The 14,133-nt window shown below is 37.7% G+C and overlaps 1 protein-coding gene across 1 annotated transcript; it reads left to right on the forward strand.

The window, feature by feature from the left end:
- The first annotated feature begins 369 nt into the window (after positions 1-369).
- Positions 370-8,691, forward strand: Ptgs2 (prostaglandin-endoperoxide synthase 2). The gene is made up of 10 exons (XM_020161849.2): positions 370-559; positions 1,324-1,440; positions 1,559-1,702; positions 2,470-2,613; positions 3,021-3,202; positions 3,972-4,055; positions 4,177-4,423; positions 4,656-4,942; positions 5,544-5,691; positions 5,856-8,691. The coding sequence occupies exons 1-10, from the start codon at positions 475-477 to the stop codon at positions 6,263-6,265; spliced, it is 1,848 nt and encodes a 615-aa protein (XP_020017438.1). The 5' UTR covers positions 370-474; the 3' UTR covers positions 6,266-8,691.
- The last annotated feature ends 5,442 nt before the right edge of the window (positions 8,692-14,133 follow it).

Raw genomic sequence — 14,133 nt, forward strand, 5'->3', positions numbered from 1 at the left:
GTCACCAAAGAGGTCAGCCTAGGCACTGGCTCTCGGAAACTCTCCGGCTGTGACCCGGAGAAAGGAAAGGAATCCGGCGCAACCCCAGCGCAGGACGGAGACCTTTGGAAGAAGAGAGGGATGAAAGAGAGGAGGCGGGGACAAATCCAAATCGCGTGGCACCCACCTTGGGGCAGCAGACGGTCATTTGCTGGGCTTCCGATTTTCCCATTTGCGTGAGTAAAGAATCTGCCCCCACCCGGGCTTACGCAATCGTTTCAAGTGGAGAGGGGAAAAAAAGTTGTAGGGGGTGCGGGTAAGGAGAGGCGGGCAGAAGCCGTCATTGGTCACGTGGGCTCGACGTTCAGGCATAAAAGGCAGCTTCTCTCCGTTAGTGACCAGTTGTCAAACTCCTCGCAGTGACTTTCAGGAGCTCGTCTAACTCCAGCTCTCCAGCCAGAAGTCCGCAGCCCGTCCGCGACGCCTCTGCCCACCATGCGCCCTGCGTCCCGCGCCCCACGCCCAGCGATGCTCGCCCGCGCCCTGCTGCTCAGCGTGGTCTTGGCGCTCAGCGCTGCAGGTGAGTTCTAACCCCGCGCCCCGGGGGTCTCCTGCATTTCCTGGGTCCAGGCTGAGTTTCCACCCAGATCTCCTCCATCCTGGTGCCCCGATTTCCCTCCCAGGGAAGGGGCTGCAGAGCTGGAAGGGAGAATGAGGCCAAAAGAGCTGGGAGGATCGCGCCGTTTGCCACCAGCTCTTATGGCATCTCTAGGACCAGTTATTGCACCGGTCTGAGTGTCAATCATCTGCGAATAGAAATACTGATACTAACTTGCAGGTGTCATTATGATAAGACTGGATATGATCAGTATATGTGACATGGGCGTGTGCGGTGGTGCAACTGTTACCCACTGGGAGTAAATGTTTCAAATGAGGTTTTAAATGCTTTCTTGTCCTGGGAAAGCCCAGATTCTTTTCTAAACTTTTTTTCTTTGAATTTCCCTTAAATTTTAACTAATGTACTAGATCCGTTCATTTTAACTGTGAAAGTGTGACTTATATGAACTTAAAAAACGCTAACTTGAACATCTAAGGTTAACTGTGGAAAAGGTTAGTAATGTAAATTATCAGGTTTTTACCCTTATTTAGAAAAGGATATTGGTATGTCTACATTATGAGCATTCTGTGAGGCGGGGTTTAAAAATTCTTTTTCCATGACTGCCTGTGTATTTCTTGAATTTATTACTGTAAAGTTGACCCACAGTTAGTAAAACAATTAAACATTTACAAACGCTAGGATGATCCTGAAGAATGACTTGTGTGCTCTTCCTCCTTTTATTGTAGCAAATCCTTGCTGTTCCAACCCATGTCAAAACCGAGGGGAATGTATGAGCATAGGATTTGACCAGTACGAGTGTGACTGTACCCGGACTGGATTCTATGGAGAGAACTGCTCCACACGTAAGGCTTCCCTGGGGTTCCCTCATTTGGAATGGGGCAACATACAGTTACTATCTTAGAGATTTGCATCCCATAATGAGCCCTGTTAATTTCTCCCTCTTGTTTCCTCTTTTTGCAGCTGAATTTCTTACAAGAATAAAATTGCTTCTAAAGCCCACTCCAAACACAGTACACTACATACTTACCCACTTCAAGGGAGTCTGGAACATCGTCAATAACATTCCCTTCCTGCGGAATTCAATTATGAAATATGTGTTGACGTGTAAGTACAAATCTCTAAGATCTTCAGCTTCCTCAAAGGAAAATAATGCATTCTAATTCTGTGCATTACTAAATCTAATTCAAAAGAATAGTTCTAGCTCTGTCTAAATGACTTTAAATATACTTTTTACTTGCCTTCTACCTCAAAGGCCCAGAATACTGACATTTAGTCCCATATAGTTTATACAGTTCTGTCCAGCAGTCAGAATTCTACTCACAACCCTACCCACCTCTAACCTCCACTGTTGGGCCAGATTTGTGAAGGAAGTGTAGCCTTTTTGTCTCTTGAACACCCATGGACCACAGAATTGTTTTGTTGTTGTTTTTTCTGGTGGAATTGGGAATTAAACTCAGGGCGTCACTAGGCAGTCACACTCTTACCACTTAAACCACTCCATCAGTCCCACAGAATTGTTTTAAACATGTAGCACCCATTTAAATAAACAGTTACTTTGAACTTGAGTCAGCAAGAAAATGACTTCCTATAAATCTAAAGTGCTGTGGCCAACTCTTTCTGTCATAGGCTTCTTAAGCAATGAGTGGACAGTACCTAAAAACCAAGGCTGCTGGAGCATAATGCCCTGTGTGAAGCCTGTATGTTTTATTAAAAGATTTACTTCAGTGGCAGTTGCACTTTATAGAGTGTAGTCTTTGTAAATCAGAGTATCATTGTTGGATTTAAACTCAATCCAGATTTTACAATAAACGTAAGCAATGAGTTGTTTTACATATGGAGCCTAATGAAACAATTTTTCCTTAAAATTTCAGCCAGATCACATTTGATTGACAGTCCGCCAACTTACAATGCACACTATGGCTACAAAAATTGGGAAGCCTTCTCTAACCTCTCCTACTATACCAGAGCCCTTCCTCCTGTAGCCGACGACTGCCCGACTCCCATGGGGGTGAAAGGTGAGTGCAAAGGGATGGTTGGAAATGTATTATTTGTAACAGGAGGTGCATTGCTACCCAGATAGTTTGGCCTTAAACTACCATTCATTTTTAACAATAGTATAGTTTTTTCTTTTTTGTGGCTATTCATAAAGAACTCTTAAAAGACTTAAACTATGCCATGAAAGTAAGTGCACATTTTGGTATAATGTCCTAAACTGAATTAGTGCTAGTTATATAGATTAAGTTAGTTAATAAATTGTTTCACAATTTATTATTATTATTAGAATTTTCATTTATATTATGATCCTCTTCTTAACTGTGTTTACTCTGTGAATGATGAATTTCCTCCTACATTTGCCTCCTGGCAGTCACTGACTCTGTCACTGAATCCATACATGGAATTTTACCTCATTTTCCTCCTTCAGGGAAGAAGGAGCTTCCTGATTCAAAAGAGGTTCTGGAAAAAGTTCTCCTAAGAAGAAAGTTCATCCCTGACCCACAAGGCACAAATATGATGTTTGCATTCTTTGCCCAACACTTTACCCATCAGTTTTTCAAGACAGATCAAAAACAAGGACCTGCCTTTACCAAAGGACTGGGCCATGGGGTAAGATGGAGTTCAATCAGAAGTATAGCAAATCATAATGAAATGCTAAATGTTCGCCATACCAAATAACTCACCCTCATTTTCTTAAAATGTCATTTCTATAAAAGCCTGAATGATGCTTTTTTCCATTTTGATTTGCTGGTTTAGTAAAAATATGCACTCACACAGACACTCCATATATAGATGAAGATGTTTTTATAATTTTGCATTTTTATTAAAAAATTTAAAAAGACAGCATTGCAAAATTGCTGTCTTCTAAAACATCACTATACTATGATTTTGCTGCTATAAAAAATAAAAGTGAGATTTTTATAGTATTATCTCTTGGATTTCAATAACATAGCTTCAATTGATAAGATTTTATTTTATATTAATAATAATTTTCTAATGCTTCTTTTTCGTGGTGCTAGGGATTTAACCCAGAGCCTTCCACATGCTAGGCAAATGCTCTCCAACTGAGCTGTCGCGAGGCATTTTTCTGACACATTTTTAGACATGACATCTGATTATAGTGAAACATGATATACTTTAGTTCCCTAAAGTACATGAAACTGACACCCATATAGGATACTAACATCTTTAAATACAAAAGAAATATATAAGTGTATAGCTCTGATGGATAAACAAATTAATTTGCCATTTTATGAAAAAAATTGTTTTCTTGAAATATTTTAAAGAAAGTTAAATCATCAGAATTTAATGATGAATTCTGTAAGATGCTTCATAAGATTGTTCAACAAGAAATTGAAATTTTTCCATAATTTTCTAGGTGGACTTAAGTCATGTTTATGGTGAAACCCTAGACAGACAGCACAAACTGCGTCTTTTCAAGGATGGAAAAATGAAATATCAGGTGTGTTCCCTGTGACTATCAAGAATTAGTTATGATTCATCCTCTATGCCTGTATTTTAAAGTCACCAGTGATGAATTTTTAAACTCTTTTATTAACATTTATTACTGTTATTTTTTTCAGATAATTGATGGAGAGGTGTATCCCCCCACAGTCAAGGACACTCAGGTAGAGATGATCTACCCGCCTCATATCCCTGAGCATCTGCGATTTGCCGTGGGGCATGAGGTCTTTGGTCTGGTGCCTGGTCTCATGATGTATGCCACAATCTGGTTGCGGGAACACAACAGAGTATGTGATGTGCTTAAACAGGAGCACCCTGAGTGGGATGATGAGCGGTTATTCCAGACTACCAGGCTCATACTGATAGGTGAGCAAGGAGAGAAGATAATTTGAATAAAACCCTATCCCCAGAGATATTGTGAATAAAGTGTCCTCTACACTATTAACTCAGTCCAGGACCATGAGTGCTAATATAATACCTTTTCTTTTGATATTAAATGGAAAAAGATATAGAAGTGAAAGAATAGCAAATCAACAAAATTGCTTGAACGTTTGTGATCAGAAAGTTAAGGCTTTTAATTCTTTGTGTTTGCAAATAGGAGAGACGATCAAGATTGTGATCGAAGACTACGTACAGCACTTGAGCGGCTATCACTTCAAACTGAAGTTTGATCCTGAGTTGCTGTTCAACCAACAATTCCAGTACCAAAACCGGATCGCTGCAGAGTTTAACACACTCTACCACTGGCATCCTCTGCTGCCTGACACCTTCCAGATAGATGAGCAGGAGTACAACTTTAAACAGTTTCTCTACAACAACTCCATCCTGATAGAACACGGACTTACCCAGTTTGTGGAGTCGTTCACCAGGCAAAATGCTGGCAGGGTAAGCATTATGACAAAAATCAAGATAAGACACTGGTTGGTAGTTAGAATTTCTGCCACAGAAATTATTTTTCCTGTGTTATTAAAAGAATGGCCAGTTATTTTGGTAGTAAATTATTTTCTTGCTATAAGAAGCCTAAAAGATTTTTGAACAATCTAGTTTTAGTTCATGATTGTTAAATAATAATATACCATATGTGTCTGTATCCTAAAAATAGATATTTTCAAAAACTTTTAAGACTTACAGATTATAGAAATAAATATTCAGACTTCAATATCAGCTTAATTTTTGTCATTTTAAAAGGCAAAACGATGATTCTGAACTAGTGTCTCATTGAATTTTTTTATTGTTTTTTTTTTAATTTTGTGGTACTGGGAATTGAACCCAAGGCCTCCTGCATGCTAGACAAACACTCAACCACCAAGCTACATCCCTAGCCCTGCCCCATTGAATGTTAAGCATGGCTTCTGCTCCCATGCATGTAAGCATCTTTCCAAGAAATGCAGTCTCTTTCTTCCCTACTTTCTGCCTAAAGAATGCTTAAGGCAGGAGTAAATGTGCCTAAAAATTCCTGTTTTACACTTTAATCCCTTCTCCCCAGGTGGCTGGTGGGAGGAATGTTCCACTTGCTGTACAAACAGTGGCAAAGGCGTCCATTGACCAGAGCAGAGAGATGAAATACCAGTCTCTGAACGAGTACCGCAAACGCTTCTCACTGAAGCCCTATGCATCGTTTGAAGAACTTACAGGTGAGAACACTTTCTGAATGTCTTAAAAGAATCCAGCATCATATGGAAACAACCCAGAAGGTGGAAGCAAATTCAGTGAAGGGATAAAATGATTTTTTTTTTTAAATTTTGTGAGGTTTTACATTCGTTGTATCTCTCTCTCTCTGTTTTCATCACCTCTGCAGGAGAGAAGGAAATGGCTGCAGAGCTGGAAGCCCTTTATGGTGACATTGATGCTATGGAGCTCTATCCTGCCCTTCTGGTAGAAAAGCCTCGTCCAGATGCTATATTTGGGGAGACCATGGTAGAAATGGGAGCACCGTTCTCCTTGAAAGGCCTTATGGGTAACCCCATCTGCTCTCCTCAATACTGGAAGCCGAGCACTTTTGGGGGAGAAGTAGGTTTTAAAATCATCAACACTGCCTCAATTCAGTCTCTCATCTGCAATAACGTGAAAGGCTGTCCTTTTACTTCGTTCAGTGTTCAGGATTCCCAACTCACCAAAACAGCCACCATCAATGCCAGCTCTTCCCACTCCAGACTGGAGGACATCAATCCCACAGTGCTACTAAAAGAACGTTCGACAGAATTGTAGAAGTCTATTGATCATATTTATTTATTTATATGAACAATCTCTTTTTAAGTTAATTATTTAATATTTATACTAACTGCCTTATGTTACTTAACATCTTCTATAACAGAAGGCAGTAGTCTTCTTGAGGAGAAAGGGTTATGGTTGTAAAGATTTCTGTGTGACTCATTCTGTTTTATAAACCAGTGAGAAATGAGTTTTGACATCTTACTTGAATTTCTATTTATACAATGTTTTAACAAGAACACAAGCAAAGCTGTTTGAACACTTGAATGTGTTACAAGTTGGTGAAATGCTGCAAATGTCTATACTGTCCCTATTTCCAATGTATCTTTCATGATGCATTAGAAGCAATTAAGTTTGCATTAAGAACTTTTGGGCATTTATCTGTCACCAAACTACCCAAAAAAAGGGTACAAGTGCATTTTTAAACAAATTTTTAAAGGAGACTAAAACAATCACTTCATGTTTTTGTTAAAGCAGGCTTGAAACCATAATTTGAAATTTCTAAATTCACTTTTGAAAGCTTATTTTATTTCTCAGACTAAAGTTATTAAACTTGTACCCACATAAAGAAGTTCTCACAGATTTTAAATACCTAAAATCAGGAAAAACTATACTACAACTGCTGCTTAAAATATTGTATGAGATTTTGCTTTTTCACTAGGGAGTGAAAATCTATTGGATGTGATTGTTATGACTTCCTTTTAAATCAAATGCCACTGTGCCAAGGTGGTAGAACCACTGTACTACTACCTTAAAATAAGGATTTTCTTTTCCTTAATAAAAGATTTCAGAATTTGTTTATATTTACAAACAAAATCTGTAGCAGCAAAACCAAAAATCTATTTCTACATTAGAAACAAAGAATAAGAAGAATTCCAAATTAAAGTTCAACTTTGGTTTTAAACTTTTGAAGGAGACTATCTTTCCCTTGGATACTGTGCGCCTAGCACTCAACAGATTTCACTGTGAGGTTAATGAATTGCAAAGCCGGACTTGAGTAACAGCTGTCTTCGCAGATTTTCAATGGTACAGTGTAATTTAGCAGTCCATATCCCAGTGCAAACAGTAGCAGTGTCCTCATAAAACTTCCTAACTGCTTCAGTGTATCTCACACCTGAGTCTTAGCTGAGGATCCATTCGCCAAGTCAATCTCACCATTTAAATGCAGCCTGGCCATCTGCGTGCATGCTGCTTCTTTGACTGTTTTTTTTTTTTACTCTCCCGAACACTGTATTTCTTCTGTTTTCATTTTCCCAACTTTAAGATCAGAACTCTGTCTTTGAACTTCATTAATATTTCTTACTTGAACTTTTGCACATTTTCAGGAAAACCTCAGCTCAGAACTACTGTTTAACTCCTCTTGGTAGGAATAAAAGAAAAAAAGGTACTGTTTTAATGAAAGACCCCAAATTTTATTTATAACTAATTCAATAGGTTAGTACCTTGGAAAGAACTGTGAAGGAGTTCCTTCAGACAGGAAGAAAGTTCTGTTCCTGTTCTAATGATTACCCTTTCTTATTTGAAAATAAAACCAATTAGTGAGTAGTTCTGAGCATCAATAATAAAAAACCAAAAAATAATAATGATAGTAGATTTCTACATCTCATTGTCAGTTAACATTTTATGGTACTGTATATGATTTAATTTATTGAGGATTGTTATTTATGTTTTATTGGATATTGTATAAACTGTTTAAGCCTATAATCATTGATTTTTTTTGTTACGTCAGAATCAATATATCTTTTTGTGATTACCTCTCTGAATTATTATGTAAAATATCAAAGGAAAAGATTGGATTAAGACTCACAAATAAAATTTAAGGAACCTTAAAGCTTAGATTGAGATTTTTAAGAATAGAATTTATGTTGTTGGTATTTACCTGTACCAGACCACAGAGAATATAGTCTTGTTAACCAAAATGTACATTTCGAAGGTCTCATGGATGCTTTACTAACTCATTGAAACAGAATTTATTGAGAAAAATATTCTGTGCAAAGCACCCAGGATTTCACATTTTCAAATCAACCATTGATTATGGACAACATCAATATTTGTGTAAGTAACTGAAAAACTGTTAAGAAGGGGAAGGAAAGGAAATTTTAGTGAAGAAAAATTACTCAGGAAAATTTTCCTTTTAAGAGTTCATGTTTAAAAGGTTTAAATAATAGTCAACATTCTTGTATAAAAAATTTAATGACACTGATTGTTTAAAAAAACAAAACAAAACAAAACAACTCGATCATTACTAACATCAACCTGCTGACTGAACCTGGAATTCGGGTTGTGTGTGAATGTTTCAGTGTCTCAAACAAATGGGTATTTAAGTTATGTAAAATATAAGTTTTGACACAAATGTTTGTTTATTTTTATACTATTTAAGAATTGAAATTTTTTTCTGAAAATAAAATTTGATTGTTTCTATATGTCTTTGTCATGTAGCATTCTTTTCTCTAAAGCATGAGCCCTAAACCATAACCTTATGTTCCCGATCCATTCTATACTAAGCTAAGGGCTGGGGAGGTGGCTCAGGAGTAGAGTGCTTACCAGGTGTGTGCAAGGTCCTGAAATTGACTTCCAGCATTACAAAAAACAATAAAAACCTTAATAAAATGGTTCTGCCCTCAGATACATAGAGACTTCCCAAAGTCACTATTATCTCTTATTCACTGAAAACCTGTTGAAAATACATGCTACTGGACATAGGAACAGGCTTGTTTTCATTGCCCAGTCTAGAAGAAGAAAAGAAAAATATCATGAAAGGCAAAGAATAAAACAAATGTTGCTAAGGAGGTATAAAATAAAAAATGAAGTTCAAAAATGAAGAGATTAAACTGAGTTGTGCAAATCGTTGATACCTTGCCCATTGACTTCCTGACACTACTTTTGACATCTCCTTGGTAATTTCAATATCTCTGTGAACCATGGATATTGATATGGAACGTGGTACCTGGCCTCTCTCTGCCTTCTCCATTCCAGTGATGCCATCTTCCACCCTGTTCTCCACAATCGGACATGCCTTGATCTCATCATCATTAATTACTCATATCACCTCCAAAATTTTGATTTGAAGTATGAAATCAATTCTTTCAGCTTATCTATTTTAGCACTCGCAACCTAACTCACCAATTTCACTGAGCGTACCATCCATCAGCCTCACCAATTCATTCGTTATCACTTTTGTGATCTTCATTTATTTCCTGCCTTGTGCATCTAGCTCAGATTCCCTTGCCCATTCACTACCCATTGGTACAGAATTCTCTCCTGCTATTGTATGAAATTTACACATTTGCTTAATTGCAGCCATTCTCCTAAAGTTTCTTTTCTGGTTTCTCAGCAGCACTCACCACAAATGTCTATCTCTTCATTGAACTTTTTTTAATGGCTTCATGGTTTGATACTCTCCTGGTCTTTGTCCATCATGATAGAGCACCCTACTCTACATTTTTTTAAGAGCTTTTCCTCTTCCAATACAAGTTGATGTTTCTCAATCCTTTTGTTGCTTACACTCTTCCAAATTAATCATATCCAACGATCCTAATTTGAAACAATAATCACTCCCAAACTTAAGTCTTTAGAACCAACATCTAATTGTCAATTGACAACTACTCCACTCAAATTCACAAATTTAATTGCTCATCTTATATCTCTGCTCTCTTGTTCCGTATACCCCAAAGTAAAAGACACCACCATCTCCTAGTTTCTGGGCAAAACCTCTTTCTTCACTTCCACAGCCTATCTAGCAGCAATCCTGATAAGTTCATTCCACAAACAAATCCCTACATCTGTCACTTTTCTCCAACTCCCACTATAAACCCAGCCAGTGCCTAAATTAATTTGTTCTCCCTTTTCTCTTCTTTCCTCAGCCCAGACTATTCTTACAGTAGTGAGAGTAGATGTTTATGAACACCAATTGTATCATGGCTCCCCAGGGGAACTACATTAATCCCTTCATGATGATGGAGCCACCATGATTCAAAGCCCTTTCAAAGAGCCCACCACCTCTCAACATTTATATAGGCAACGAAGTTTCAATGTGAGTTTTGGGAAGAGCAAACCATTTCCAAACCATAGGACTGCCCTTGTTTCTGATATCATCATATTGGTTTTTTTGATTTGCTCACTAGCAATAATGCTTAAGGGGTTGCCCTTACTCAGAATGTCTTTTCTTCATATTTTCATATGGCTGTATGCTCAGCACTCAAGTCTCAGCTCAAATTTCCTCTTTCCAGAAAGGCCTCCTCCAACCACCCAAAGTAAAGCAACAACAAAGGCTGCTTCATATTCTTCATACCACTTGTTTCCATCTGACACGATCTTGTTACGTCCCTTCTCTGGAATTTTATGTCTGTGAGAGCAAAGGCCTTGTAGAGGCTATTCACTGCTTTCAGAACAGTGTCTGACATTTGAAAGTTCCTAAAAAATATATGATTGATAGGGCTGGGGGCAAGGTGCACAAGTGGTGGTAGAACTCACAAAGTCCTGAGTTCAAACCCCACTGCTGGCTAAAACAATAGAAATTTACTATCTCAAGTCCTGAAGGTCAGAAATAAGAAATAGGTTCTATGAGCTAAACCAAGGGGTCTACAAGGCTGTGTTTCTTCTAAAAGCTCTAGGGAAATCTGTTCCTTGCCTTTTCCAGATTTTCAAGACTCTACTCCTTGTATCGTGGTCTTTTTCTCCTCTTCAAAGCCAAAAGGGTAACACCTTCCAGTGTCTCTGACTCTGATTTCCTTGGGTTCCTGAAGACGACCCAGAAAAACCTCTACTTCTCAGTTCCCTTAATTTCCTCACATTTATGAACTCCACCTTGCCATGTAAGTAACATGTTTACATGTTGTAGAGATTAAGGCATGTTATTATTGAGGGGGAGACTTTTTATCATTGAGGGGGAGATTTTGCTAAACACACAATTCAACACAATCATGTTTTCATTCCTGGGAAATTATATTAGAATTGCACTCTTGGGCATTCATCTTTGAAAATTAAACACCTATATTCATGCAAGAACCTGTACGTGAAGGTTCAAAGAAGCTTTATTCATGTAAACCCAAATCTGGAAGCAAAACAAATGTCCTTCAACAGGTGATACATCCAACATCTTGGATGACACTAAGGGGAACTATGCAAAAATGTTAAATTAAAAAAAATACTTAAACTTTAAAAAAGCCAGTTTTTTTAAGTCACAAACTTATATAACATTCTTTTCTCTTCTCTCTTTCTTCTTCTTCTTCTTCTTTTTCTTCTTCTTCTTCTTCTTTTTCTTCTTCTTCTTCTTCTCTTCTTTTTTTGGTGGTACTGGGGTTTGAACTCAAGGCCTCATGCTTCTAGGCAGGTGCTCTACCACTTTAGCCAATCCACCAGCCCTTGGATAATATTCATGAAATAAAACTATAGGGATCAGGGATATCAAAGGATAGTGTTGTCAGATTAGGGATAGGGAATTAGTAGCTACAACAGTTAGTCACTACAAAGGAATAGCACAAGGAGCAAGTGTTACTCTGAATGAACAATTCTGTATCTTGACTGATGTGGTAGTTACACAAAGCTACATGTGTGACATAATTGCATAGACCTATACACACACAACTACATGTATCAATGGTAAAATCTGAGTAAACTTTGTGAATTGTGTAAAGTCAGCTTCCTGGTTTTGATAGCATATGATAATTATGCAAGATGTCAACACTGGGGAAGTGCTGTGAAATCTATGTGGTTCTTCCCAACATACACCCTTCTTTTCAGCTTTTTTTTTTTTTTTTTTTGGTGGCACTGGGTTTTGAACTTAGGACCTCGCATTTTCTAGACAGGTGCTCTTACCACTTAAGTCACTCCACAAGTCCTTTTGTGTGTGTGTGTGTGATGGGATTTTTCCAAGGAAAGGTCTCATGAACTGTTTGCCAGGGGCTGGCTTCAAACTGAGATCCTCCTGATGTCTGCCTCCTGAGTAACTAGGTTTACAGGCATGAGCCACAGGTGCCTGGCTTCTTTTCAACTTCTTGTGTTTATAATTACTGTTTTAAAAATTTTAAGTTTTTAAAGAGAAAAGGTTCAAGTTCATTCTTGAGAAAGGAATAGGTTTGTAAGTCATTTTTGTACCATGTGTTTTCTTTAACCCTCATCCAAACTGCCACAGTACATTGTGGTAGAGTGGATACCCCGCCCAAGGTGGGAAAATAGAATTCTTTTTGCTAATTTGGAATTAGGACAGAGATTCTAGTTTGTTCAGACAATTTTACAGGTGACACTAGTGTTGATGAAATCTGACAATTTTCTGATAGATGATATCAGAACAACTGAACTTCAATCTGAAAAGGAAGAAGCTCACACACCATAAACAAATTTTTCAAGATAGTCCATAAATGACCATGAAATAAAGCTAAAACTATAAAGCTTCCAGAGGAAAATCAGACATCTTCATGAATTTGGAGAGTAGGCAAAGAATTTTAGATGAGACACAGAAAGTACTGACAATTAAAGAAAAATATCTAATGAAGTAGATGTATTAGAGGTTTGTTTCCCACAGTGGTAGTGTTGGAAGATGGTGTGGACCTTGGGAGGTGGGACCTAGTGGGAGATCCTTAGGTCATTGATGATGGAAAGGTTTAATCCTTAGGTCATTGATGATGGAAAGGTTTAAGGTAGTTCTCAGGAATCCTTTGGTAGTTCTCAGGAGAGGGTTGTTATAAAAGCTTGAGCCTGTCTACCCAGTCTCTCTCTGACTTTCTGTTTTGAGATGTGCTCCTTCCTCCAGCATGTCATGGGGCTCCACCATAGCCTTCACCATGCTGCATGAACTTTCAGCTTCCAAAACTGTGAGCTAAACAGACCTGTTTTCTTTACAATGTTAACTTGCCTCAGCTATTTCATTGTAGTAATGGAAAGTAGATTAATACAATAGACTTCATAAAATTAACAAAATTGTTCAATAAAGGACTAATTAGGAATATGAGCAGACAAGAGGCAGGCACATAAAACAATAGTCACACTATACATACCTAACAAAGGACTTGAATATAGAATATATAATTAACTCTTCAACTCAATAGCAAAAAAACAAGCAAAAACTTAACTAGGAGTTTTACAAAGAAAAATATATGAATGCCCAATGAATACATCAGATGTATTCAGAGTCATTAGTTGTCAGGGAAATAGGAATTAAAGCCTTAGTGAAATGTGTAGTGTGTACTACTACACATCCACTAGAATCACTGAAAGGTAAAAAGACCAGTGTGATGGTTAATTTTATGTAGCAACTTGATTATGTTGTGGTGTCTATTCTTTTGGTCAAACACTCTCATAGAAAGGGACTAGTGTAGATATTCCTTTTTTTTTTCTTTCTTTCTTTTTTTCATAGTGCTGGGGTTTGAACTCAGGGCTTCATGGCTGCTAGACAGGCACTCCTACCACTTGAGCCACTCTGCCAGCTCATAGATATTCTTAAGAAGCTATTTCTTTAAGGTTAGCTGAGTGGCTCAAGTGGTGGTATGCCTGCCTAGAAAGCATTAGGCCTTGAGTTCAAACCTCACTACTGCCAAAAAAAAAAAAAAGCTGCTTTTTAAATGTGATTAACATTTAATTCAGTAAACTTTGAGTAAAGCAGATTTCTCTCCATAATATCATGAGACTCATCCAACCAGCAAAGGCTTTAAGAGCAAATACTAAGAAGTCCTTAAGGAAAAGGAATTCTTACAATTGAATTAGAATTAAAAACCATTTCCACCCTGCTGCTTGGGTTCAATTTTTTATTCACCAAGTCAGTGCAGTGACTTCTAAGGTCCTTCCATGAGACATTTGAAACCAATAGTCCAATAATTATGTTTTTAAAAAATTAATACTATGCTACATTTTCCCCTCTAGTTTTCAAC

This window comes from Castor canadensis, chromosome 11 (assembly GCF_047511655.1).
Source record: "Castor canadensis chromosome 11, mCasCan1.hap1v2, whole genome shotgun sequence".
NCBI lineage: Eukaryota > Metazoa > Chordata > Mammalia > Rodentia > Castoridae > Castor > Castor canadensis.

What these genes read in the sequence shown, in the direction of transcription:
- Ptgs2 (XM_020161849.2), top strand. Translation starts at nt 475, where the DNA reads ATGCGCCCTGCGTCCCGCGCCCCACGCCCAGCGATGCTCGCCCGCGCC. An exon ending in CCAAAGGACTGGGCCATGGG is followed by an intron (nt 3,203 to 3,971) that starts GTAAGATGGAGT and finishes ATAATTTTCTAG; the next exon opens with GTGGACTTAAGTCATGTTTA. An exon ending in ATGGAAAAATGAAATATCAG is followed by an intron (nt 4,056 to 4,176) that starts GTGTGTTCCCTG and finishes TATTTTTTTCAG; the next exon opens with ATAATTGATGGAGAGGTGTA.